This window comes from Alexandromys fortis, unplaced genomic scaffold, assembly GCF_014885135.2.
Source record: "Alexandromys fortis isolate MF-2015 unplaced genomic scaffold, M_Fortis_MF-2015_v1.1 scaffold_27, whole genome shotgun sequence".
Taxonomy (NCBI): Eukaryota; Metazoa; Chordata; class Mammalia; order Rodentia; family Cricetidae; genus Alexandromys; species Alexandromys fortis.
Window position 1 is genome coordinate 1007330 of NW_026067952.1, and position 26604 is coordinate 1033933.

At 47.6% G+C, this 26604-nt stretch overlaps 1 protein-coding gene across 1 annotated transcript; it reads right to left on the bottom strand.

The window, feature by feature from the left end:
* Window positions 1-85: 85 nt before the first annotated feature.
* Window positions 86-17534, bottom strand: Ddx27 (DEAD-box helicase 27). The gene is made up of 21 exons (XM_050150719.1): window positions 17370-17534; window positions 16046-16192; window positions 14343-14402; window positions 13971-14130; window positions 13443-13483; window positions 13252-13338; window positions 12215-12320; window positions 9850-10023; window positions 8513-8663; window positions 7185-7284; window positions 6940-7081; window positions 6550-6703; window positions 5397-5478; window positions 5127-5304; window positions 2938-3044; window positions 2725-2827; window positions 1284-1378; window positions 1084-1207; window positions 814-901; window positions 334-405; window positions 86-224 (listed from the first exon to the last, which is right to left on the bottom strand). The coding sequence occupies exons 1-21, from the start codon at window positions 17460-17462 to the stop codon at window positions 206-208; spliced, it is 2283 nt and encodes a 760-aa protein (XP_050006676.1). The 5' UTR covers window positions 17463-17534; the 3' UTR covers window positions 86-205.
* Between the last annotated feature and the right edge of the window lie 9070 nt (window positions 17535-26604).

Consider the following 26604-nt stretch of genomic DNA (forward strand, 5'->3'; position numbering starts at 1 on the left):
GGAGACATGGACGAAACACCAGGAAAACAGCTCCTAGATAGATAGAAATTCAGCCAACATCTTTAAAACACCAAATACACAAATAGCTTGTTCAAGAGATTTTGTTGTTATTGTTTTACAAATGGAAAAAAACAGACCAAGACAAGATGACTTCCCACAGGGAAGGGATATAAAATTGTCCCACCAACTTCTTCATGCCACTGGGTTACTTCTTTCTCTTATACCTATAAAGAAAAACAACAAAATTAAAGCCAGAAGGGAGGAGTAGTTCTGCGTTTGCTTGCTTCTCCAGCCCCATGGGTACGGCCTCTGCCCTCCACAATGCAACATTACCTGGACTTAGATTTGAAGTTCCCTCTTCTCTGGCGAGACAGACCTAACTGTTTCCTCTCTTCAAAAGAAGGGCTGTAAGAGAGGAAATGTGAGATGAGCAGACCGGAGCGTGTGAGTGACGTCACCCATCTCAGCCTCACAGAAAGGGCAGCATAGGTGGGATGGGTGCAGCCATGTGAGTTTCAGTGCCTCGGAGTCAGGTCCCACGGTCCTCTACAAAACAATACACATTACTGGCAGCCAGCCACCAGTTTAAGATCAGCAGGAAGAGGCCTTCCCTACCCAGCCTAGACTGAAATCATCCAGATCAGGGAACTCACAAGGAATACCTCTCCTGCTCCTGCACATCAGGCCCTGGGGGCAGAGAAGCACCCTACTCACGGCATTATAAAACTCTAGCTAGGAGAGCTGGAAGTGGGCAAGGATGCAGACACCTCAGTTTGTTGCATACCAAGGGCTAAGGAACACTTAAAACCCTACCCAGCTCGATACTGTTTCAGGGCTTTCTTGCTTGTGTTGGTGAGTTCTTCATCAAACACAGACTTCTTCTGCTGCTTTTGCTTCTTGGCTGCATAGAGAAAAATGAGTTTGGAGGCTGTAAAGTCCCTTGAAGCTCTAGGTGAGGATTCCAAAGCCAGTGAAAGGCCATATACACCAATAGATCCCACTTTCTCCAAAGCTTGGCCACCACCATATCCCCACCGACTCCTCCTGCCATGATAAGGATGTCAGGTAGAATGAATCTCTTACCAGGACCTGCTGCAGGCTCTTCCTCAGGCATTGCTCGTGCTCGCTTGGTTCTGCGGTTCCTCTTGGCCAGCCGCTCTGCAAACATCTGTGCCTTGAGGATTTCAAACTGGGACCTCTCCTCTGGCTGGGGGCAAAGTGAGGGATGAGCAAAGAACACACCAGTGCTGCATGGTACCTAACTCCAGAGGGAGGCCACTCACCGTCATCTCCCCCTTTTTCTTGGCATCCTTCATAAACTTCTTTCTTTTCTTCTTTCCTCTTAAGGCCAAGTCAAACTCCTGCAGAGCCTTGGCAACTGGAGTGAGAACAGAGTGTGGGGTTTCATTATGTCCTTAAAGCTTAAGATGATAAGATGAAAACTAACTAGGGAGCCTGACACCCATGTAGAAAAGTGTCTACCAGGTAAGAATGATGGCACAGGAAGAGGGGCTGGTGAGTTAATGGTTGCTGAGAGGGGGAGTATGATTCCTCAGTGGTGCAGCCAGCCACTGGCAAGTTGCCCCAGTTCCAAGGGAACAGCCCCCATCCATGCTCTAGTCAGTGACCTAATTAAATGCAGCAGCCACAAAAAGCAGACCTCAAAGCGGAAGGGAACAGTAGAGGAGGGTATGATCCAAATATATACAATGAAACTGTGACAGAATAAATACAAATTTAAAAAAATATAGACCTGAATTTAATACCTAAAACCAACTTTTTTTTTTAAACTGGCTTTTTGACAAAGGGTCTATGTAGCCCTAGCCTCCTGGAACTCACTATGTAAACTCAAACTCACAGAGATCCATCCACAAGTAGATTAAAGGTAAACCCAGGCACCTGGTGGTACACATCTTTAATCCCAGCACTTGGGAGGCAGAGGCAGGCGGATCTCTGTGAGTTCGAGGCCAGCCTGGTCTACAAGACTTAGTTCCAGGACAGGCCCCAAAGCTATAGAGAAACCCTGGGTGGGGGGGGGAGGGGTAATCCTACTAGTTAGCAGACTAGGACTCACTGGCCAGTCAGACTAGCCTATCTGCTCAGTTTCTAGGCCAATGAGAGGCCCTGACACATGACACTTGGAGAATGACAGCCGAGGTTTGCTCTCTCCTCCACAAACACTCCTCTGCTGGTTACCTCCAGTTCACTAAGCCCCAGGAGCCTCATTACTCTGAAGGTGCTCACTGTCTCAACTCCTGCTACAAAGGACAAAGACAGGTTTTACCCAGTACTCAGCACCTTCCACCAATTAACAGAGCCCTAGTTCCACCACAGAAGGCTAACACACTCACCCTTCCTGCCTGGCCCATCAGAGAGGGGCAGGATTTCTGAAACTGCTGGCACAGTTATATGGGAGATAGTTTTGAAATTGTCATAGAATTAGAAATATGCATAGTTCTTCTTCACCTGCAGTAGTTTATCCTACAAAGCAAATAGCTTGCTGAACTAGGGGGCACATGTTTCTCATGACATCCCCATGGCAAAAACTGGAAGAACTTTCACTATCCTTTAGCAGGGAAAAGTCCCGTCATAATGTACTCAGATGATAAAGAAGCATGCTGCCATTTTAATTTTAAAAGCTGTGAGGCAGGTTCTAAAGACTCAGCCTCAGGTCCTTAGGTTTTTGCATGGCGAGCAATTCCCCCACTAACGTTCAGGACTCACTCTTCTCCTTCTTCCTCTCTTCTTTGGTCTGGAACCAGCTCCTCTCAGGTTCCTGGTCTGCCGTCTCCTTCCCCTTCTCCAAGAGCCGCTTTGCTGTGTCTATCTGTGGGGTGGGCATGAGGACACTGTAGCAGAGCTGCAGCAGCCACTGCCCAGTGAGCAGTGCAGCTATCGCTGAGCAGCAGGGGTAGGAAGATGGCCACCCAGCCTCACCTGGGCCTCTGAATGCTGCATCTCTTTTTCCTCTGCCTCCAGCTGCAGCACCGCATACACATCCTTCTCCATTTTCTCAATCTTGTCCCGGAATTTGAGGATAACATCTTAACAAGAATCGAATAAAGAATAAAACTGAGAAGCTGGGAGGTGGTGGCACAGGTCTTTAATCCCAGCACTCGGGAGTCAGAAGCAGGCGGATCTCTGTGGGTTCAAGGCCAGCCTTGTCTACACAGCTAGTTCCAGGACAGGCACCAAAGCTACAGAGAAACCTTGTCTTGAGAAAACCAAAACCAAAACAAAACAAATAAAACAAAAACAAAAAAGAATAAAACTGAGGGTGATTACTTGGCAGCCTGTGAGTATAATGCAGACGCCTACTTACTGACAGAACTTCCTTCCTGAATACCTCCCACTAAGAACGAGGCCATGTGATGCTGGCCTATATCCCTGGTTACTCAGGAAGCAGAGAGACCTGCTTAGGCCCAGGAGTCTGGGCCAGCCGAGCCCAACAGAACCAGAACGCATCTCAAAAGTTAACAAGGGCTGGGGAGACACCACACGAGGATGAAGACACGAGTTCAGATCTCCAGAACCCATATAAAGTGAGGCACAAAAAGCACACATCTGTGATCCCAATTGCTCCTACAGCCAGATGGGAAGTAAAATCAGAGTCGCCAGATGCTAAATACACAGTTTGGCATGTACAGGAGACCTGTCTTAGATAAGGTAGAAAGTGAAGCCAAGACCTGAGGTTGTCCACTGACTCTAGGAATGCATGACACACACATGTGCCCCCTACACATACACACACACACATCATCCACCCACAAACACAAAGATTAAAGCCACAACAAAAGCCACCCTGTAACCACCCCCATGGCTTCCTGTTCCTCTTCGAATGAATTGCCAATGTTTCAGAATGGCCCTATCTACCTGAGCTCACTGTGTCCTGGTTCCCTGACTTCCCTTCCTTCACTCACACACCAAGTTTATTCCTGCCCAGAGCTGCTGCCCTTGCTCAGTCCCTCTGAGGACTGGCTCATGGCCACCTTACTTTGTCAGACTGGACTTAGCTCAGAGCCAGCTGCTCAGAGGCCTTTGCTAAGCAGTCGTTTTTTAAGAGAGCATCATGTAGTTGAGACTGGCCTCTTAATTGCTATGTGACTGAGAATAGCTTTGAACTCCTCATCTTCTGCCTACAGCTCCCAAGCACTGGGAGATGGGCATCACTCCACACCCTGCTCTGAGTAGCGTTTCTAAACAGGCCCCTCTCCTCCCGTCACCCTCAGCCACACTGATTAACAACTCACTGACTCTCACACCAGCTGTTCCGTTCCCTGCTCAATTCCTGGCTACTGGGACAGCAGCACTAAAACTGAGCACACAGCAGGAGCTATTTCCTGACTGACAACCTAAAATGAAATGGGAAAAAAGGGGGCTGGAGGAGCACTGGCTGATCTTCAAGGACCTGAGCTGGTTTCCATACCCACAAGTGGCTCACAATCATCTGTAACTGTAGTTCTCTCTGGCCTCCTAGAACATCATATACATGTGTTACCTAGACATACATGCAAGCAAAAAAACCCATACACATAAAATAAAAACAAAATCTCAAAGCAAATTAAAAAGAAACTAGAAAAAAAAGGCATCTATAAACAGAGGAGACACTGAAGGCCCTGTCCCAGTACGGACAGGGATGAGCTCCTGGATTACAGATTTCATCATTCTCACTGATTCCAACAAGCGGACTCAAGTTTGCAGCATCACTACAGGTAAGCCAAAGTCAGGCATGGTGGCATATATCACTAATCCTAGCACTCAGGAGACGGAGGCAGGTGGATCTCTGTGAGTTTGAGGTCAGCATGGTCTACAAAGTGATTTCCAGGACAGCCAGAGCTGTTATACAGAGAAACCCTACCTCAAAAACCAAAACAAACAAAAAGGAGTGAGTGCCAACCTCACCTTCCCCTTTACCAACAGGAAAGGGGCGTTGATGACACAGAGGCCTCTCTTAACTTCTAAGGAAGTTCTGATGAGTTGGACCCTACATATACTATCTACCATTCCCTGGCACACACACTGACACCCAAGGTGTGGAGGAGGCCTGTCCAGGAGACTCGGGAGGTGTCGACTGCAGAGCTCTTGGCATCATCCTCTCCCTGAGCCCAGCACCCTGTGCTCCTCACCTTGGGGGATGAGCCGTGCCTTCACTGGAGCCTTGGCAGCCTTCACAATCTCCTTCAGCATCTTCCGTTCCTCTTCTCCCACCAGAGAGACAGAGCGTCCAGCCCTGCCAGCACGTGCAGTTCGCCCCACCCGGTGCACATAGTGTTTGACAGTGTTGGGCATGGTGAAGTTGATCACCTGGAGATCAGAGCAAACATCAGTGAGGTGTGGTGGGCAGGCCCAGCAAGGCAGGACTCCTACCAACGGTAAGCAGCAGAAATCGCACTCACTGTTTTCACACCTTCGATGTCAAGCCCACGTGCGGCAACGTCTGTGGCCACCAGGATGTCAATCTGTTCATCCTTAAAGCGCCTAGAAACAGCACAGAGATACTCAATGAGCTACCTGAGCCCAATACCATGAGATGGCTCAGCAGGTAAGGTACCTGCTTCTAACCAAGGACTGACTCATGCGAGTAATCCTGACACCATGGCACACACCCAAGCACAAATAAATAAAAATACAATAAAAAAATAAAGTTGGAGCTCTGCGGTAGTGGCACACGCCTTTAATCCCAGCACTCGGGAGGGAGAGGCAGGTGGAGCTCCAGGTTTGAGGCCAGCCTGGTCTACATAGCGAGTTCTAGGACAGTCAGAGCTACACAAAGAAACACTGTTTTGAAAAGCCAAAAAAAAAAAAAAAAAAAAAAAAAAAAAAAAAAAAAAAAGTAAAATTACCATTAAATCCTCAAGCAGTAGTGTGTGGCTCATCATATATTTTAATTTATGGTGTGGATGGAACAAGGAAAAAAAGCTGGGAATGTAACAGCGGGACTTGAGCAAGCCTTCTAACAGAGCACACAGTTAAGTGGCAGCAATTCCCATCACATTCAAGACTGGGAACAGTTTGTGTGAACTACAGCACAGAGCAGAGGCTAACGCCTCAGTGGGCAGAGCTTCCTCGCTTCACATACACAGTCAGGAATGAGGGGCGTTCTGAAGAGCCCCTTTCCTGGAGCTCTCCTCTGCTGAGGACTCAGCGACAAACTGGAAACTGCTGGAGCACTGAAGCTCACGAAGTGATTGTTGCCCGAGTGTGAGTCGGAATTGACTGACAGGTGAGCGTCTCTGGGGAAACCACACAGACGATGTGTTTCCTGCTATAGATGCCCAGGAGAGCACAGAGGATGCCCTGCTCAAAGGCCAGGTGAGTTCTGATTACATGCAACCTTAGAGTGTGCGGACTGAACCTAAATATATTGAGACATTGATTCCCACCTCAGTCTCCCAAGAAGCTGGGACCAAAGGTGTGGTAGCGGACACTAGTCACCTGTTAAAGGGGGGGCACTGTGTGTTTGTGCTCCCTGTCACAATCCCCAGGGTCCAATTCCCTTGATAACGAGCTCCCCAGGCCTTCCCAAGAGAGCAGCACCCTCAGTATTACCGGAGGGCCTCCAGTCGCTGTGTCTGTGACAAGTTGCCGTGGAGCTCGCCCACCTGCAGCCCCAGCAGCCCCAGAAGAATGTGCATGCGGTGGGCCTGCTTCTTAGTCTGGGTGAAGAGCATCACATGGTCGGTGAACGTTCTCATCAGTAGAGCTGAAGGGAGAAGAGTGAGCCAGCACTGGGCAGACTGCACAAGCCAAGACAAAGACAAAGAAGCCAACTCTCAAGTGTGGTCAACATCATGGAGTGGGGGAAATGGGAGACAGCAGGCTGGGTGAGAGGCAATGCTGCTGTCTGAGCTCAGGAGAATGGATGGAGGGGGCTGAAGGACAAAGAGAAGAGCGTGAGTGCAGATGGCCACCCTGTTCAGTCCTACCCTGGGCCTTTACCTGCCACAATGGCTTCCCGGTCCCCTTCCCTGTTAGGCCGGATCCGTATGAACTCTTGCCGAAGAAAGGGAGCTACGTCTGTGTTGCTGTTCACAAATATCCGCACAGGGTTCTTTAAGGAGACCGAAGCCAGATCTTTCACCTGCCAAGTACAGGGTCAGAGCTGCACAGCTCAGAAAGGTGGGAGAACAAGGGAAGAGGGCTTGCCCAGCTGGGATCCTCTGCATGCCACTAGGCACACCCACCTCATCTGTCATGGTGGCTGAGAAGAGCATGGTCTGGCGGTGGTGGGAACACATTCGAATGATCTCCTTCATCTGCTCCTCAAAATATTCATCCAGCATTCTGCAAGAGGGGACAGATGGGCTGAAGAGCAGCTCTTCTGTCAAGAATGAGGGTCACGGCATCACACAGGCCAAGGACTCATGTTTACCCTGTCATCGCTGCTACTCCACCCTCCTATTCTGCAAGTTACTGAGATCATGATCACTTATTCCAAATGTCCCAGCATATACTACTGATTAACCTGCTCCTATATAACCAAAGTGTCAAACATTTGAGTTTTGGGCAAGACGGAATCTCCTTCACTGTTCCCCAAATACTTCTGTGTTGCAGTTGGTGATCACACATCTTTGGTCTCCATCCAGAATATCCCCTCAACCTTGCTCTCTGCATTTGTCTGGTTGTGTCCCAGTGACTCGACTGATAAGCCATCCTCGGGACAAGACTGCTGGGTAAGAACTTAGAGGAGCTTGAAGCAGGTTAAAGAGATAGTGCTTTGTGAAGAGCCCCACGATGGGTGTTAAGGATTTCCCAATGGGTGTACCACAGATGTGAAACACACAGAATTGAACAGCTGGGAGGACTGGACTGCCTTCAGCTGAGCTGAGGAGAGGCACATGTAAGGCGTGGCTCAGTTCTTCCAGGATTCACAGTGAGGGTGAACCATCCGCCCAACTGACCTCCATCACTGGTCCAATTGGGACAGAAGGAGTCAGCAAGCAAAGGAGCAAGAGAGAAGCTGGAGGTGTGGAGGGGCGAACGCAGGGAGGGAGCAGCCCTGGCGATGGCCTGTGGAAGCTGTACTGGCTTGCTTGCATTGCTCCCTGTAGTGTCCTGCATGGATGCCATTCTTATTCCCAGGCACAGACAAGAAAAAGATTTGTTCCAAGAATCTCAGTCCCATTCTCCAACATTGGGAAATGGTAGAGCTCACATTATTTAACCTTTTTTTGAGACAAGGTCTCACTCTGTGTCCAGGCTGGTCTGGAACTTACTGTGTATCCTGAGCTTAGCTCAAACTTCCTGCCTCAGCATCCCAAGTGCTGGGATTAAAGGCATGCAGCACTATTCCTGAAAGACCTCTCCTACCTCTTAAGCAGCTCACTCCAGAGAGGGGAAAAAGGAGGAAGGGGTGGGGAGATAGCACACATGCATACGCATGGAAACCTGACCTAAACAGGACAGAGATCCAGTGTGGACAGTTAAATGGTGTTACATGCCAGTGACCAAGAGCCTTAGAGTACCACAGGGTGGCAGCGCAGGACCCCCAGGCCCTGCACCTCAGGCCCACCTGTCAGCCTCGTCCAGGATGAGCACCTCAATGCTGCTCAGGTGGAAGGAAGGGCAGTTGTGAAGGTGGTCGATGAGCCGGCCAGGTGTGGCAATGAGGATGTCTGGTGCTGCCCGGAGAGCAGCTTCCTGAGACTTCACATCCAGGCCACCTGCAGAGAGCAGACCCCCAGTGGACGGCCTGGTCAGTCAGTCATCAGTGTCACCTGCTGGGGCTCAGGCCAAATGTACAGCACACACAGGGAGTAAGACAGTCTGAGACTAGATAACACTGGGACCTCACCAGGGAACGTCCTCCCAAATCACTATTATTCACAGTAAGGGTCAGTAACAAGAAAAAGTCTAAAGCCTCGTCATTCTTTTTTTTTTTTTTTTTTTTTCCTGGTTTGAGACAGAGTCTCACCCTGTAGCCCAGGCTGGGACTGACTCTACCTCATCATCCCAAGTACGAGAATTACCATATTTTATGGAAAATAATACTGTTTGTGTGTTAGGAATGGATCCCAGAGACTGGTAGAAACTACACAAGCCCTCTACCGAGGACCTCTATCCCCAGTGCTGAATTCTATTTCTCAAGGTTAAGTCTTCTTTGGATTTGTAAACACGGTCTTACTGTGCAGCTGTCTGGGTAATTCCCTCGGTAGACCAGGCTGGCCTCCAACTCACAAAGATCTACCTGCCTTTCCTCCTGAGTACTGGGATTAAAGGTGGGCACCACACACCAGGCTTTTTTCAAAGGTCTGTTTCACTGTATTATACGTATGAGTCTTCTGCCTGTATGTGTTATGTGTACCATATGCATGTCTGGTGCTGATGCCCTCAGAGGTCAGAAGAAAATGTCAGATCCCTTGGAACTTAAGTTACAGACAGCTGTGAGTTACCACGAGGAAGCAGGGAACTGAAACTCAGTGTTCTGAACCACCAGACCAACTCAACAGTTCAGTGACACAGTATCATGCGAAAGGCCTTAGACTCTGTCCCCAGCTCCACAAACTATAGAGTCTAAGTCCTGCTGAGTGTGGTGGCTCATACCTGGAATCTCACTAGTAGCAGGAAGGTTAGGAGGAGGGCTGCTATGTTTGAGGCCAACCTGAGCTACACAGTTTTAAGCCAACCTGAGCTACAGAATGAAACCTTATCTCAAAAATATAAAAAACAAAACAAAGAATTAAATCTTAATGAAATGTCTTCCCCTGCCTCTATCCACTATGAAAATATGTCAACTGATTTTTAGGTGGATCCAATCCACAAAAGGGTCTTTTCCTGACACTGGGGGTGGGGTGAAACACACCTCATTCTCCATGCATCACATTGTGTCTCACAGTGGCCCTCACTTACCCACAGCCAGGCAGGTAGTGATGCTGCAGAACTGGGCCAGCTGCTTGGTGACGGAGTGTACCTGGATGCCCAGCTCTCTGGTAGGGACTAGCACCAGCACTCGAGTGACCGCAGCCTGGCGGGGCTTGTAGATCAGACGCTCCAAGACAGGCAATGCAAAGGCTGCAGTTTTGCCTAGAGGGAGGACAGCAGGAGAGCAGAGAGCAGATTCAGCACCTTCCATGCTTTGGTTCCACCTGAATACAGGAACCCACATCTCTGCCTATGGGAACATGCCTTATGTATGCAAGTGTTTTCCTGATGCCAAACAGTATCAATGTAAATTTAAGAGAAGGACATGAAGAGTAACTGGGCTGGAGAGCTAGCTCAGCTGTTACCAGGCTAGTTGCTCTCCAAAGGACCCACTGTCATCCTGCCCCCATCCCAACACCAGTGGATGCCAGAAACAAGGCTCAACGTTCTGAGAGACTTAGATATTTATTATTTTAGAGATTTGTTTATCTACATGTATGTATATGCCTGTGAATGCATGACACATGTGTGCCCACAGAGACCAAACAGGGGCACGGAATCCCCTGGAATTGGAATTAGAGACAGCTATAAACTGCCATGTGGGGGTTGAGAATTGAACCTGGTCCCCTAGAAGAATAGCCCCTGTTCTTAACCACTAAGTTCTCTCACCAACCCCAACACTTACTTGTTTATACATTTTATATGTATATGAGAATTTTGCCTGTATGTATGTGCCTGGTACCATGGAGACCAGTAGAGATCAGGTGTCTGATTCCCTGGCACTGTAGTCATAGGTGGTTGTTAAGCTGCCAAATGGGTATTGGGAACAAAACTTTGGTTGTCTGCAAAAGTAGCCAGTGCTCTTCAATTCTGAGCCACCTCCCCAGTCCCAAAATTCAACATTCTACAGCATGAGCATAGGAAGACAAACTGGCATCCCATAGCTATAAAGGCTGCTAAGGTCTCCAGTTGAAGGGCTGGCCTCATAGTTAAAAGTGAATGTTGAATGTTGCTCTTCTAGAGAAGGAGCGCAGTTCCCAGCACCCAAGCCAGCAGCTCCCAACTGCTGCTAAGTCTGGCTTTAGGGGACCTGTCATTCTCTTCTGGACTCTGTGGGCACCTGCACCCACATGAACACATACCTACAGACATACACATAATTTTTTTTTTTTTTTTTTTTTGGAGACAGGGTATCTCTGTGTAATAGCTCTGGCTGTCCTGGAATTTGCTTTGTGGACCAGGCTGGGCTCCAAATCAGAGATCCACCTGCCTCTGCCTTCCAAAGGTTGGAATTAAAGATGTGCTCCACCACACCAGCTAAAAATAAAATAATTTTAACGACAAAAGTCTCCAGGCAGAAGCCAGACAGTGGTGGCGCACACCTTTAATCCCAGCACTTGGGAGGCAGAAGCAGGTGAATCTTTGTAAGTTCAAAGCCAGCCTGGTCTACAAGAACTAGTTCCAGGACAGCTAGGGCTGTTACACAGAGAAACCCTGTCTTGAAACACTCCCCCCCCCAACAAAAACAAAATCACCAGGCAGTGGTGGTACAACCAGGTGGGCAGTGAGGGCGGTCTACAGAGTTCTAGGATGGCCAGAACTGTTACACAGAAAAATCCTGTGTCGTCCCCCTGCCAAAAAACACCCTACCAAATCACCAATTGAGTACAGATTTCTACGGACTTTTTTCTGTTTTTTTGTTTGTTTGTTTGTTTGTTTTTGTTTTTCGGAACAGGCTTTCCCTGTGTAGCTGCCCTCAAACTCAAAAGATCCTCCTACCTCTGCCTCCCGAGTGATGGGACTGAAGAGGTGCACCACCACCACACCAGCCAGATTTTTTTCTTCTTAAGATAGTCTTTCTATATAGCCCACCACCATATTTGGCTTTATAAACTTTTTCTATAGTTCAAAAAGGCAAGCAGGGCTGGAGAGATGGCTCAGCGGTTAAGAGCATTGCCTGCTCTTCCAAAGGTCCTGAGTTCGATTCCCAGCAACCACATGGTGGCTCACAACCATCTGTAATAAGGTCTGGTGCCCTCTTCTGGCCTTCAGGAAAACAGACAGAATATTGTATACATAATAAATAAATAAATATTTAAAAAAAAAAAGGCAAGCAGAGGGAGATGGCTCAGTGGTTAGGACTTGGTACTCTTGGGTTGGGTTCCCAGCATCCACATGACGGTTTACAGTCTACTACTCCAGTTACAGGGCATACAACACCTTCTTCTGGCCTCCACATGCCTGCACACAAAGTACATATGCATACATGCAAGCAAAACACTCATGTTTAAAATAAAATAAATCTTTAAAAAGCCAAGTGTGTTCTGGCCTCCTGCCCCGCCTACCCTGTCACCTGTCCCGGTGGCCGCACAGGCACAGATGTCTTTTCCCAGCAGACCCACAGGGATGCACGCCTTCTGGATCGGGGTCGGCTGCTTGAAGCCCATGGCTGTAATTGCCTGAGGAGAAAAGTTAGTCAGACAGGGTAGGTGGAAAGGGAGAGAGTCCTAGCAAACAGCAAGGGACACAACTTCCTGGGTACCTTCCCTCCAGAGCCTAAGGCACCAGCTGTACCCAGGACAGCAGGAGACAGAAAGAAAAGCCTTGCTTTGGGAACCAGCAAAAAGAAACAGACCAAAATCAAACACCCATTCTATAAAGACTAATAAAAGCAGTCACATAGGAGCTGGAGACAGGCAGGAAAAAGTGCAAGTCACAAGAGGGATGATTCACTGACCCCAATGGGGTGACTGAATACCCCAAAAGACTTCTGGAGGAAGAGTCTTCCAAACAGAGGGAACAGGAAGTACAAAAAAAGAAGAGTGCTACAACTGTCCTCAAAAAGGATCAGAAGAGAAACAAGTCTGTACGTCAGCATGAGGACCTGGGCTTTTATCCCAAGTGAAAGGCCCTAAGAGCTGGCGGGATCTGCGCCATAGGGCTCTCTGCAGCGGAGCCAAGTCAAAGAGGAACAAGAGAACCATACATGGGGACTACTGCAAGAATCAACCCATAATTATCAGCTGGTTGTGCATCCCAGTCCTTGGGAGATGAAGTCAGGAGGATCAGGAGTTCAAAGCCCACCTTGGCTACACAGTAAGTTCATAGCAAGCCTGGACTATGAAACCCTGTCCAAAATGAATGGGCATCTAAAATGTATGCTCAGCAGTTAAGAGCACTTGCTGCTCTTGAGAAGATCTGAAGTTGGTTGCCAGCACCTACGGCAGCTCACAATCACTTGTAACTCCAGCTTCAGGGATTCCAATGAACCTCTTTATTTCCACAGGCACAAACACACACACATGCAGATATTTCACATGAGCACATCATGCACACAGAGAGAATTAAATCAATCAAAAAAGAACCAACCCCCATTGCCAAAGCTACTACCTTCAGGAGGGGCCGGGACAGATTCATGTCCTGGAAGGTGAGGCTTTTGTCATACTCAGATGCATCTTCAAAGAATCCTCCTGCTTCCTACACCAGATCAGACAGAAGAGGACTTAGCAAAGGCAACCAAGCCTGCCTGTCCTTTCAGGCTGGGAAAGCAAACTGCCCAAGGACCTCACACCCAGACTCACCTGGCCCTTCTTCTTCTTCTTCTCCTTCACTTTGAGTGTATCTGCGGGAAAAACACAGCGGTGAGCATGGCCCTTGGTACCCTGCACCTGCCTCTTCTTCCCATGGCTTCAGTGTTGTCCACAGACATCTGGGGAGGCTGATCTCCCATCCTCCTTTCACAGATAAGGACACCATGTGGTCACGTAGCAAAACTACTCCATTGTAACAGACAAGACCCTAGCCTGGCCAGTACAGTGCAGACAGCAGTAGGCTCTCAACACAAGGCTGACACGTTAGTGAGTTCTACCAAAATGCTCAATGACCCCCAATACATGGCTGGACCCAGTGCACCTGAGTCACCCCAAGCAGGTGAGTTGTAGGAGAACGGGCACTGCACAGAGCTGAGGGTAAGGAAAGGAGCAGCTGCCTGCAAAGGATAAGCACCGGACAGTGTCAAGTGAAGAGAGAACCAACGGTGGGGCATCCGGCACTGTGGGGAGACGGTACAGCTCCCACAGAGCCATGGCGCATGCTCGACATCAGCCTACCTGCTTTGGTGAGGACCTCCTCATCCCCAGAGGAGTAGTCAGTCTCAGAGTCTTCATCCTTGGAGTCTGCCTCATTCCCTCCCAGATCCTCCTGCCCCTTCGGGTCACTGCTCGCCCTGCCTTCTTTCTCCTCCACCTTCCCAGACTTGGCTTCCTTTTCCTGGGGAAAAATAAAGTAGGGGTGACTACTTTACAGGAAATTCAGAACCTAAGAGAAGCCATACTGAGTTCAATAGCCAGGACAGGCTGTGCGGCTGGGCAATGAAGAGTAATAAACACCCAGACTGTCCCTGCCACCCACCACTCTCAGTGAGGCCAAAGGCACAGCCCAGAGCTCATCAACAACCACCACCAGCCGGCTTTCACTCTCACCTCTGCTTTCCTTTTCTTCCGTACTTTCTCAATCTTCTCGTCTAGGGTGGTGGCTGCCCTCTGCAGATAAAATCAAGACAGGAAAAAGAAAACATATATGTAGAAGGACACCGACGAGGATGTCACAGGGCAGGCCTCAAATGTTAGGATAGAAAAGGCTTGTCTGGCCAGGCGGTGGTGGCGCATGCCTTTAATCCCAACACTTAGAAAGCAGAGGCAGGCAGATTTCTGTGAGTTTGAGGCCAGCCTGGTCTACAAGGCGAGTACCAAGACAGTCAGGGCTACACAGAGAAATCTTGTCTCGAAAAACTAAAAAGGGTTGTTTGATTGTCCAACGTAGATATGCATGGTGGCTCACATCTGTAATCTATCACTTTGGATACCAAAGCAAGAGGTCATGAAGTCAAAGCCAGCCTTGGCTACATAGTGAGTTTCAGGCCAATCTGGCCTATAGAGTGTCACCCTACTAGACATTCCTAAGGCTTATCTAATTTTGGAAAATTTAATCAATACGCACACTATTGATAACTAAAAGAGAAGGTTTAATCCAAACACAGTACATGTGCACATGAACATTAAATTAAAAAAAGGTATCAGATACTTTATTGAAAAATGAAAAGGCGTATGCCTTTTATTCCAGCACTCAGGAGGCAGAGGCAGGAGGATCTCCATGAGTGTAAGACCAGCCTGGCCTACAAAGTGTTCCATAACAACCAAGGCTACACAGAGAATCCTTGCCTTGAAGAACCAAAATAAATAAATAAATAATTGCTTAATAAGGAAAAAAGCTAGATTACTAAGAACCAATACAAACAAATTTTTTAAAGACTATTTTAGAAGCTGGAGAGATAGGTCAGCAATTAAGATCACTTGCTACTCAAATTATAGGGCTTGAATTCCATTTCCAACAACGATATTGGGCAGCCCACTCCAGCTCCAAGGGATCCAGCTCCCTGTTCTAGCCTCTGTGGGAACCCATATACACACAAAAATAAAATCAATCCTAGTGTTAGAGATAGTTCAGCTCAGTAAAGAATACTGCTGCCCTTCTGGAGGACGGGGGTTCTATTCCCAGCCCCCACAGGGCAGCTCACAAATATATAACTTCAGTTCTAGGGGATCCGACACCCTTTCTAGACTCGATGGGCACTGCATGCATAGAGTGCGCTTACATACAAACTTCAACCTCTTGTGCTAAGATTGTGCCACCATGCGCAGGTATGGGCATTTAATAAATACAGGAAAAATAAGCTCAGTTATTTATTGAAGCAGGTGTGGCAAACAATAGCCATAGAGCATGTGGAGGTCAACAAACAACCAGCGGAACTCAGTTCTCCCCTTCCACCACATGGGTTCCAGGGATCAGAGTTAGGTCAGCAGGTTACAAGTGCCCTCACCCCGTCATCAAACAGAGTAAGCTATCTCTGATATTCTAAATGCCACCTGGAGACAAACTAATATATTTCTGACGATTAACTATAATAAGACCACTTACTTTACAGTGCTCTCCACTATTGGCAATTCATGAGAACTGTGGGGTACTTGGAGCCTCCTCTCCCTACCCCATCAAACCTACACAACCCATTTTCAAAGGGTTCCAAAAGCTGCTGAAGATAAAATAAAGCTAAAAGGCTGTGAGATAAGGGTCTGTCCGCATACCCACTTGCTGTCCACCACCCAAAACGCATCTCCGTCAGTCTTACCTTCTTCTTGAGCTGGCTCATGACATCAGCCAGGGCCCAGCTGCCGTCATACATGCCCTCCTTCTCAGTGAAAATGAAGTCAGGGTTGAAATCAGCACTACGGCTCTTCTGAAGGGCTTTCTGCTTGCGGCCCAGCACAATGGGCCCCTGCAAAGAGGAGAGGGAAAAGTAACAGGCTGAGACGGAGGAACAGAACAGGAAGAGGGAAGGGAGGAGGCCTACCAGGAGAAACCCACAGCTGGGAGCCCAGATCAGCAGGGAGAGCCTGCCTAGCGTGTATGAGGCCCTGGTTCAAATCAACAGGCAGGATAAAAAAGCAACGTAAGGCAAACACAGGCAGATGATAAGGAAGTGTCCATCTTACAACTGTCCTGGGAGGTTTTTAACACACCTGTTGGTGGACAGTCAGTAGTCTAGCCTAGCCTAACTGGTGCTCTAGGTTCCAGGGGGAGAAGCGTCTGTAGAGATGAGGTGGACAGCTCCTGAGGAATGACACTCTGGTGTGCATTAACCCTTAGCCTGCCAACAGTGTCCGTACCCACCCCACCCCCACAAACACACACTGCACCTGCAGGTGCATATATACCTTCAAGCATGGACACACACACACACACACCGGGAGGGGGGCATGCAGAATGGACTGTCGTGAAGAGGGCTTGTGCGTGCAATGGAGGAAAGAACAGAGCCTGACCTACACTGAAAGCCACGGGAGGAAGCAGCTGCAGGGTTGAGAGGAAGGGGCAGGTCCAATGGGACCGCGTCATGGGAAGCCCACTCTGCTGCCAGGTGAGGAGAGGACTAGAAGGGGACAATGACCAAACTGCAAACGAAGAGAGGGCTGCAGGTGGTCAGGTATGACTCGGCACAGAGAATAGTGTGGATGGTCGGAGGGCAAACGGTCAAAAACGACCTCACCGCTCCATCATGAGGGGCAAAGAGCGGAGCCTTAGAGTGTTCGTTGCTTTCTCGGAAGTCGACCGCAGAGGCCGTGGGCCATCCGAAGGGCCATGTCAGGCAGGCAGATGACAGCGTGAGGCACGTCATTTTGTTTTCTTTTCTCGCCACTCGCTCAAGACTACATCCCCACCGCCCAATGCCACGACTGCTGCCTGGGAGGCTGGATGGACAGATGGGAATACAACATCCCCGAATGGGCAGGAAGCAAGACTGACTTCGGGGGCGGAGGTCGCCTCTGCACAGCCTGGGTCAAACAGCCTGCCTGGGGACACCTTAGCACGCTGAGGACGGCCTGGCGCCCGCAGCTCCTTCCCGGCCGCTCCCGCTCACGGCTCCCTCCCCCGGCAATTCGTCCGCCGGCTCCCACCTCCTCCTCGTCGTCCCCGGAGTCCGACTCGGGCTCCACCGGCACCTCGTCATCTTCGCCGATGGTCCCGATGAATCCGAGCTCGGCCAGCATGCTGAGGAAGCAGCGACTTCCGGAAGGGAGTGTAGTCCTCCGACCGCACCGGCCTTTTCGGCGCTCGCCTTACCGTCACGCGCATGCACTTTACGTCACTTCCGTTCTAAGGAAGCTTTCCCAGAACGCCATCGCCGCTTGGGGGCGTGGTTTCGGATGCTGAATTTAAACGTGTGGGGCTCTTTTAAATTAGAATACTACACAGTCAAATTTCGGGAAGAAATGAAGCCTGAGAGCGTGTGCAAGGCTGAGGGAAAAATTAGAAGTATGCGTACATTTGGGACCAAAACAATAACAACAAGAAATGGTGGCAAAGGCCTCCGGATGCCTCGGAATGGTAAAGGCATTCTGAGGACCTGAGTTCAATCTCCGATACCTACAATGAGGAAGAAGAGCGAGTCCACAGAGTTGTCCTAAAAACTACGCACCCTGCCCAAGAGAACACGCCCCTCTACACGCATAATAATAGTGATAAACAGGGGGCTGGAGACCTAGAGGGCTGGTTCGGAAGTTAAGAACCCTGGCTACTCTTGCAAAGGACGCGGGTTCGATTGCCAGCACTCACATGGGGACTCACAGCCATCTGTAATCCCAAATCTAATGCCCTCTTCTGACCTCCGTGGACGCTAAATGCACCTGGTACACAGACATGCAGACAAAAATACCCATACATAAAAATGTACATAATAGATAATATTTTTTCTACTTTATCTTTTGAATTTATTGTTCTTTTTTATTTTTTTTAATTTATTAAAGATTTCTGTCTCTTCCCCACCGCCGCCTCCCATTTCCCTCCCCTTCCCCCAATCAAGTCCCCCCTCCCTTGTCAGCCCAAAGAGCCATCAGGGTTCCCTGCCCTGTGGGAAGTCCAAGGACCACCCAACTCCATCCAGGTCTAGTAAGGTGAGCATCCAAACTGCCTAGGCTCCCACAAAGCCAGTACGTGCAGTAGGATCAAAAACCCTCACTCATGGGTACTGTGTCATCTTCTCGTTCCCATTGGAGTGTCTTTTGGAGACCACTGTCCACTCATTTCAAATTAAATCTGGTCTCAGTATTCCTTGGACCAAACAGTCATGGGACCAAGAAAGAATTCTCAATTTTCTTTCTTTTTCATTGTTCCAAACCTGCTTCTGTCTGTCTGCTCTCTTTCTCTAAATCCTGTCTGTTTGCTGCAATGTGTGGGTCAGATGGATAAGCCAGCTTCCTGTTGCTCAGCACACACTGGTTCTCCCCCCCCCCCCCCCCCCCCCCCCCCCCCCCCCCCCCCCCCCCCCCCCCCCCCCCCCCTTTTTTTTTTTTTTTTTTTTTGCTTTTCGAGACAGGGTTTCTCTGTAGCTTTGGAGCCTGTCCTGGAACTAGCTCTTGTAGACCTGGCCGGCCTCCAACTCACAGAGATCTGCCTGCCTCTGCCTCCCGAGTGCTGGGATTAAAGGCGTGCGCCACCCCCCCCATCCCTTTTTTAACTCAACTCCTGTTTCCATTTGACCCTGGTGGTCTTTCCCGTTGCTTTTCCTTGTCTTCTCAGGAGACAGCCTTACCAGTGTGGTACAAATTTGTTCTGTTTCACTTTTTACTATTGAATGTCCTCAGTAAGCAACCACCTGCATCTCCTGGTCAATCGGAGAGAAAGAGTCCAGGTGGTGCTGTAGTGATGGGAATGGGAGAGGTGCTTTAAGTTCCTGTGAGCTCCGGGGAGTCGATTGGACCCACCTCAAACAGGTCCAAGAGGCACCAAACGGCCCCACATAGCATGGACAGCAAATTGAAACAACCAGCTACCTCAGGACATGGCCAGCACCTCAGCTTTCTCAAGCTCCCCCAAAGATAGTCAGTGCCCCCAGGTCAGCAGGAAGCAGTCGTGAGAACACAGCATTCTCATCCCTGCCTCGCCTGCTACCCCAGTCTAACTCCTCACCTTTTTATGATAAGCAAATGGGAGGATTGTTAGTATTCAGGCATCTACACAGGCCTGCCCTCGGGGTCCTGACATGATACATCCTCAGCTGCAGCCACTAAGAGCACTCCCTGTGCATATTTGCTACGGTTCCCTTATAAAAGGCGGGCCTTGCTCACCTCCCCCTCTCTCTTCGGCCACTCTTGTCCCCAGACCGATATCTGCTCCCCTCTATTCCCCTTCTCTCTCCTCTTCCAGTAACCCTCCCGTGTGACATGACTTCTCTTCCCGCCACTTTTTAAAATTATAACAATATTAGGCCACAAGGCTGGAGAGGTGGCTCAGAGGGTGAGAGCACTGACTGCTCTTCCAGAGGTCCTGAGTTCAATTCCCAGCAACCACATGGTGGCTCACAACCATCTGTAATGAGACCTGGTGCCCTCTTCTGGCCTGAAGGCAGAACACAGCATACATAATAAATAATCTTTAAAAAAAAATTAGGCCTCTGAGTGGATATTTGGAAACTTCCAGGTGGGAGAGAAACCTCCTATTACATTAGTGCAGTGCACACCTGCAATTCCAACATTTAAGAGGTAAGGCAACAAGATGAGAGGATAGGAAGTTCAAGGCTATAGGGGACGATAGCTAAACAACAGCATGACCTGGGCTCAAGGGATGGTTCAGTAGGGAAAGTGCTGGTTTTTCATTCCTCCCTCAAGAATGAAGGACAGAATCCATGTAGAATTTGAGCAGGCATAAAAGTCACCTGTAGTTGGGCAGTGGTGGTGCACACCTTTCATTCCAGCACTCTGGTCTCAAAAGGACAAAACAAAAACCCAAACAAACAACAACAACAAAGAAATAGAATTTTATGCCGGTCAGTGTGGGCACACACATTTAATTCCAGCATTCAAGAGGCAGAGGCAGGGACTGGAGAGACGGCTCAGTGGTTAAGAGCATTGCCTGCTCTTCCAAAGGTCCTGAGTTTGATTCCCAGCAACCACATGGTGGCTCACAATCATCTGTAATAAGGTCTGGTGCCTTCTTCTGGCCTGCAGACATATACACAGACAGAATATTGTATGCATAATAAATAAATATTTAAAAAAAGAGGCAGAGGCAGGCTGATCTCTGTGAATTTGAGGCCAGCCTGGTCTACAAGAGCTATTTCCAGGACAGGCACCAAAGCTAAAGAGAAACTTTGTCTAGAAAGAAAGAAAGAAAGAAAGAAAGAAAGAAAGAAAGAAAGAAAGAAAGAAAGAGTTTTACAACATTGTAATTACCATCATCAACAATAACAACAGAAAACATGTTTACAGGTAACTTGTTTTTAATCTTTTTTTTTTTTTTTTTTTTTTTTTTTTTTTTGGTTTTTCGAGACAGGGTTTCTCTGTGGCTTTTGGAGCCTATCCTGGAACTACCTCTGTAGACCAGGCTGGTCTCGAACTCACAGAGATCCGCCTGCCTCTGCCTCCCTAGTGCTGGGATTAAAGGCATGTGCCACCATCGCCTGACTGTTTTTAATCTTTTAAGCGAGTTTCCCATTTTACTCTGGGATTTCATAGTGGGAGTTAGGACAAACACATTGGGCAACTAAGCATAGCCAACTTGATGAACAGATGGGCCCCAAGCAGTGTAAGTGGAGAGTGCTCGTTCTCTGCCCACCCAGACCCAAAACAATCACACAAAAACTGTATTATTACAACACTGCTTGACCCATTAGCTCTCGTTTCTTATTGGCTAGTTCTTACATTTTAAATTAACCCATTTCTATTAATCTGTGAATCACCATGTGGTTGTGGCCTACCAGTATGTTTCTTTCCAACGTCCCGCGTCGGTCTCCTGTGGCAGCTATGTGACTTCTTTTTTAACTCCACCTGCTCTCTCTTTACATCTATCTGCCTGGAATTCCTGCCTTGCCCTATTCTGCACTGCAATAGGCCCCAAACAGCTTCTTTATTAACCAAAGATATTCCCAGCATACAGAGGGGAATCCACATCAATGCAGTGGGCCGAAGAGGAGTTTATTCTTAGATACAAAGTTTATTCTTGCCTGGCGGTGGTCTCAAAAAACTGTCTCAAAAAAACTAAAAAAGGGCTGGAGAGATGGCTCAGAGGTTAAGAGCATTGCCTGCTCTTCCAAAGGTCCTGAGTTCAATTCCCAGCAACCACATGGTGGCTCACAACCATCTGTAACGAGGTCTGGTGCCCTCTTCTGGCCTGCAGGCATATACACAGACAGAATATTGTATACATGATAAATAAATAAAAATTAAAAAAAAAATTAAAAAAAAAAAACAAGCAAGCAAAAAAACTAAAAAAAAAAGTTTATTCTTTATTCTTGGTACTTTGTAACAAGTCTTTCTCTGTCCTGCTAGCTCCAAAATAATGACATGAGACTTACTATGAAAGCTTGGCCTATAGCTTAGGCTTGTCCCACTAGCTCCTAAATGTAACTGGAAGTCTCTCTTCCACTCACCAGTTTTCAAATAAGCATTCAGAGGCCTAATATTAATTACAAACTGGCCTATTAGCTCAAGCTTATCAACTAGCTCAAATAACTTAACCCATTTCTATTATTCTATATTTTACAATGAGATTCGTGGTTTGTTATTTCACATCTTGCTTCCCCTGTAGCTGCTGGTGTCTCCCTTTATTCTTCCTTTCTTTCTCCCTTTATTCGGTTTGCCTTTCTGACCTAGCTCTATTCTGCCTTGTCATAGGCCAAAGCAGCTTTATTCATCAACCAATAAAAGCAACACATATTCGCAGCATACAGAAGGGCATCCCACATCACTTACAATTTAAATTAACCCATTTATATTATTCTACATTCTGCCACATGGCTAGTGGCTGTTACCTCTCTTCCTGCACATTCTTGCTCTGTCTCCTGGCATCTCCCCCTTTCTTCTTCCCAGAGTCCTCTCTGTCCCTGAAAGTTGCACCTATACCTCCTGCCTATCTAATGGCTATTCAGCTCTTTTATTATTTTTTACTTTTTTTTCTTTTCTTGAGACAGGGTTTCTCTGTTGCTTTGGAGCCTGTCATGGAACTAGCTCTTGTAGACCAGGCTGGGCTCGAACTCACAGAGAACCTCCTGCCTCTGCCTCCCGAGTGCTGGGATTAAAGGCGTGCGCCACCACAGCCGGGCTTTTTTACTTTTTTTTTTCGAAATATTTATTTATTTATTATGTATACAATATTCTGTCTGTGTGTATGTCTGCAGGCCAGAAGAGGGCACCAGACCTTATTACAGATGATTGTGAGCCACCATGTGGTTGCTGGGAACTGAACTCAGGACCTTTGGAAGAGCGGGCAATGCTCTTAACCACTGAGCCATCTCTCCAGCGGCTATTCAGCTCTTTATCACACCAATCACAGCAATGCATCTTCACCCAGTGTCCAAATATCCCACAGCAGCAGTTTGCTATGTCTTTATGAAGACACTCTTTTCCCGGGTCCTTGAAGGAAGTTGGGGACACAAGCCCAGGGCATTTTCAGTCATTACGGGTATTATATTCTTTTTTTAAAAAAAATATTTATTATGTATACAATATTCTGCCTACATGTATGCTTGCAGGCCAGAAGAGGGCACCAGACCTCATTACAGATGGTTATGAGCCACCATGTGGTTGCTGGGACTTGAACTCAGGACCTTTGGAAGAGCAGGCAATGCTCTTAACTGCTGAGTCATCTCTCCAGCCCCAGGTATTATATTCTCTTGTTCAGTATTGTGCAACAGTTTCTTTTGAGGTTGAAACATTCTATCCTGCAGGGAGCTCCTTAGGCAGGAAGGGAAGGAACTCAAAATAGTTTCAGGAAACCCCTGAACCTGAGAAGATCTACTAGGCCCCACCTTGCCAAAATAGTCAGTAAAAGCTTCAAAGAAGAGTCTCAGACAAGCCAAGCTACAAAGACTGAAACCTGACAGAACAGCTGCCGGAAAGAAGCAAAATCCAGTCCAGTTGCTGGGAGAGGTTTAGACCGGAGGCACCTGGAAAGAAGACTCTCCGACCTATGCAGTGTGCTCCAGGTTCCCAGCTTTTGTGAGTTGTCGCCCATGCTGTGGTGGGCCCTGATGATGGAGCTGCGTTTGAGTCATTTCTGCTCCTGTAAGTGACCCCAATAAAATTCATTGGTTCACCAAGTTGGCTTTGGTGGTATCTTAACTTAGCTCTGTGGTGAATTCCTTATCTGGGGTGAGTGGACATGTGTATTGTGTTGCCCCAGGAAAAGTTTTGTCACGTGATAATCAGGGCATTTGCAGTGGCACATGCCTTTCATCCCAGCACTTGAGAGTGTGAGGCAGGAGGATGTCTGTGAATTTGGGGCCAGCCCTGTCTATAGTGAGTTTCAGGACATCAAGGACTATACAGAGAATTCCTGTCTTGAAAAACAAAATAAAACACATTCTCTTGATTACTGGACTGTCCCAGGCAGTCTTAGTCCAGCAATTCTATTTTTATTTTGTTTTTTAAGACAGGATTTCTCTAGCCTTGGCTGTTCTAGAACTCGCTCTGTAGACCAAGCTGTCCTCAAACTCATAGAGATATGCCTGCCTCTGTTTCCCAAGTGCTGGGCTTAAAGGCATGTGTCACCACTGCCCTGCTTAATCCAGTAATTTAAAATCCACTCCCGGGGGCTGGAGAGATGGCTCAGCGGTTAAGAGCACTGCCTACTCTTCCAAAGGTCCTGAGTTCAATTCCCAGCAACCACATGGTGGCTCGCAACCATCTGTAATGAGATCTGGTGCCCTCTTCTGGCCTGCAGACATACATGCAGACAGAATACTGAGAATACTATATACATAATAAATAAATTAAAAAAAAAACAAATCCACTCCCATGCATTAAGATGAACCATTGAAATCTCTTGCTGTAGGTAGAAATCATTGGATATTGGCATTTTTTAATTAATTTATTTAAATTATTGATGTGGGAGTGTCATATATCAATCTGTTGATTTCATTGGTTAAGCAATAAAGAAACTGCTTGTCCCTGATAGGTTAAAACATAGGTGGGAGGAGTAAACAGAACAGAATGCTGGGAGGAAGAGAAAGTGAGGTAAGACTCCTCAGACAGACTCCATAGCTCCTCTCAGAGGCACTTGCGATGAAACTCTGACCCAGGATGGACGTAGGCTAGAATCTTCCTGGTAAGCACACCTTGTAGTGCTACATAGATGATAAGAAATGAGGGCTGGAGAGATGGCTCAGCCGTTAAAGGGTAGGCTCACAACCATAACTATAAAGAAATGGGTTAAGAGGTTGAATCTAATGGGCCAAGCAGTGTTTAAATGAATACAGTTTGTGTGTTGTTATTTCGGGGCATAAGCTAGCCAGGCGGCTGGGGTGCTGGGGACGCAGCCTCGCTGCTCCCATTACAACAAATTATTGTTGTTGTTGTTATTGTTGTTTTTTTTTTTTTTTTTTTAACAGTGTTTCTCTGTAGCTTTGGCACCTGCCCTGGAATTCACTCTGTAGACCAGGCTGGCCTCGAACTCAGAGATCTGCCTGTCTCTACCACCCAGCTTTTTTTTTTTAAGCTTTATCTATTTATTATGTATACAGTGTTCTGCCTGCTTGTCTGCCTGTAGGTCAGAAGAGGGCACCAGATGGTTGTGAGCTACCATGTGGTTGCCGGTGATTGAACTAAGGACCTCTGGAAGAGCAGCTCTTAACCTCTCTGAGTCATCTCTCGAGCCCCTGGCAATTTCATTTGACCATGGTAAGAGATAAAACCTCCATGTTTGACTGAAAACTTGCTTGGTGGGTTGCTGGCCTAGATTCCATCCCCAGAGCTGTATAAACTAAGCATAGTGACACACGTCTTTAATTTCAGCACTCTGTACATGAAGATAAGAATATCTGGCCAGGCGGTGGTGGTGCACGCCTTTAAACACAGCACTCGGGAAGCAGAGGCAGGCAGATCTCTGTGAGTTCGAGACCATCCTGGTATTCCAGGGGTAGTTCCAGGACAGGCTCCAAAGCTACAGAGAAACCCTGTCTCGGGAAGAAAAAAAAAAAAGAGTATCTGAAATTCAAGTTGTCCTAGGCTACATAGCAAACTGAAGGCTAACTTGGGCTATATGATGCTGCATCTAAAAAAAACAAAACAAAAAACCCAGGGCTGTGGAGATGGCTCAGTGGATGATGTGCTTGTTCTAGAAGGGTGAGGACATGAGTTGGGATCCCCAGAATCTACATAATATACAGTAACGCAGACCTGGAGATGAAAAGCAGACAGGAGATTCTTGTAAGCTTGTGGGCCAGGTAGCCTGGTGTACTCAGCAGGAAGAAGCAGAGATGCTGTTGGCCAGACTAGATGTCTTTATCCTAAGGCATTTGCTGCCAAACTTGACAAGAGTTTGTCCCCCCCCCCCCCGGACCTACATGGTGGCAGGAGAGAACCAGCGCAGGAATGTGGGTCTTTTCTTTCCATACATGTCACGATACACGTATATACAATGTACATATACACACAAATAATTTTTCTTTTTCTTTTTTTGAGACAGGACTTCTCTGTAGCTTTGGATCCTGTCCTGGAACTAGCTCTTGTAGACCAGGCTGACCTCATACTGACAAATATCCACCTGTTTCTGCCTCCCAAGTGCTGGGCTTAAAGCCATGTACCACCACCGTTGGGCTACAAATATTTTTTTAAACATGTGGGCTGAAGAACTGGCTCAGCAGTTAACACTTGCTGCTCTTACGGAGGACCTGAGTTCGCTTCCCAAATCCTACGTAGTAGCTCACGGCCACCTGTAACTCTAGTCTCTGATAGCATCTTCTGACCTTCCTGGCACTAGGCACATATGTGGTGCTCATACATATATGCAAAACACTCATATGTATAATAACATTTTCAAAAAATTCCTTTAGGAGTATTTTTTGACTCCATGTGGTAGTGTACTCCAGCACTAAGAAAGCAGAGGCAGGAGGATCTCTGTGAGTTTGAGGCCAACCTGGTCTACAGAGTGAGTTCCAGGACAGCCAGGGCAATATATAGTGATAATGTCTCAAAAAGACAGACAGACAGAAAGAAATAAAACAAAAACCAAAATACTACAGGAAACTACATTTTAAAACTTACATACTGCAGGGCAGTGGTGTACATGCCTTTAATTGCAGTACTCTGGAGATAGGCAGGTGGATCTGAGTTCAAGTCCAGCATGGTCTACAGAGCTAGTTCCAAGACAGCCAGGAGTACACAAAGAAACCTGTCTCAAAAAAAATTATGTACAAAA

Coding starts and splice junctions, on each gene's coding strand:
- Ddx27 (XM_050150719.1), bottom strand. CDS start 17,462: ATGCTGGCCGAGCTCGGATTCATCGGGACCATCGGCGAAGATGACGAG. Junction 7,082..7,184: donor CAGCCACCATGACAGATGAG/GTGGGTGTGCCT, acceptor TGTACTTGGCAG/GTGAAAGATCTGGCTTCGGT. Junction 1,379..2,724: donor AGAGAGGAAGAAGGAGAAGA/GTGAGTCCTGAA, acceptor TTCTCACTCCAG/TTGCCAAGGCTCTGCAGGAG.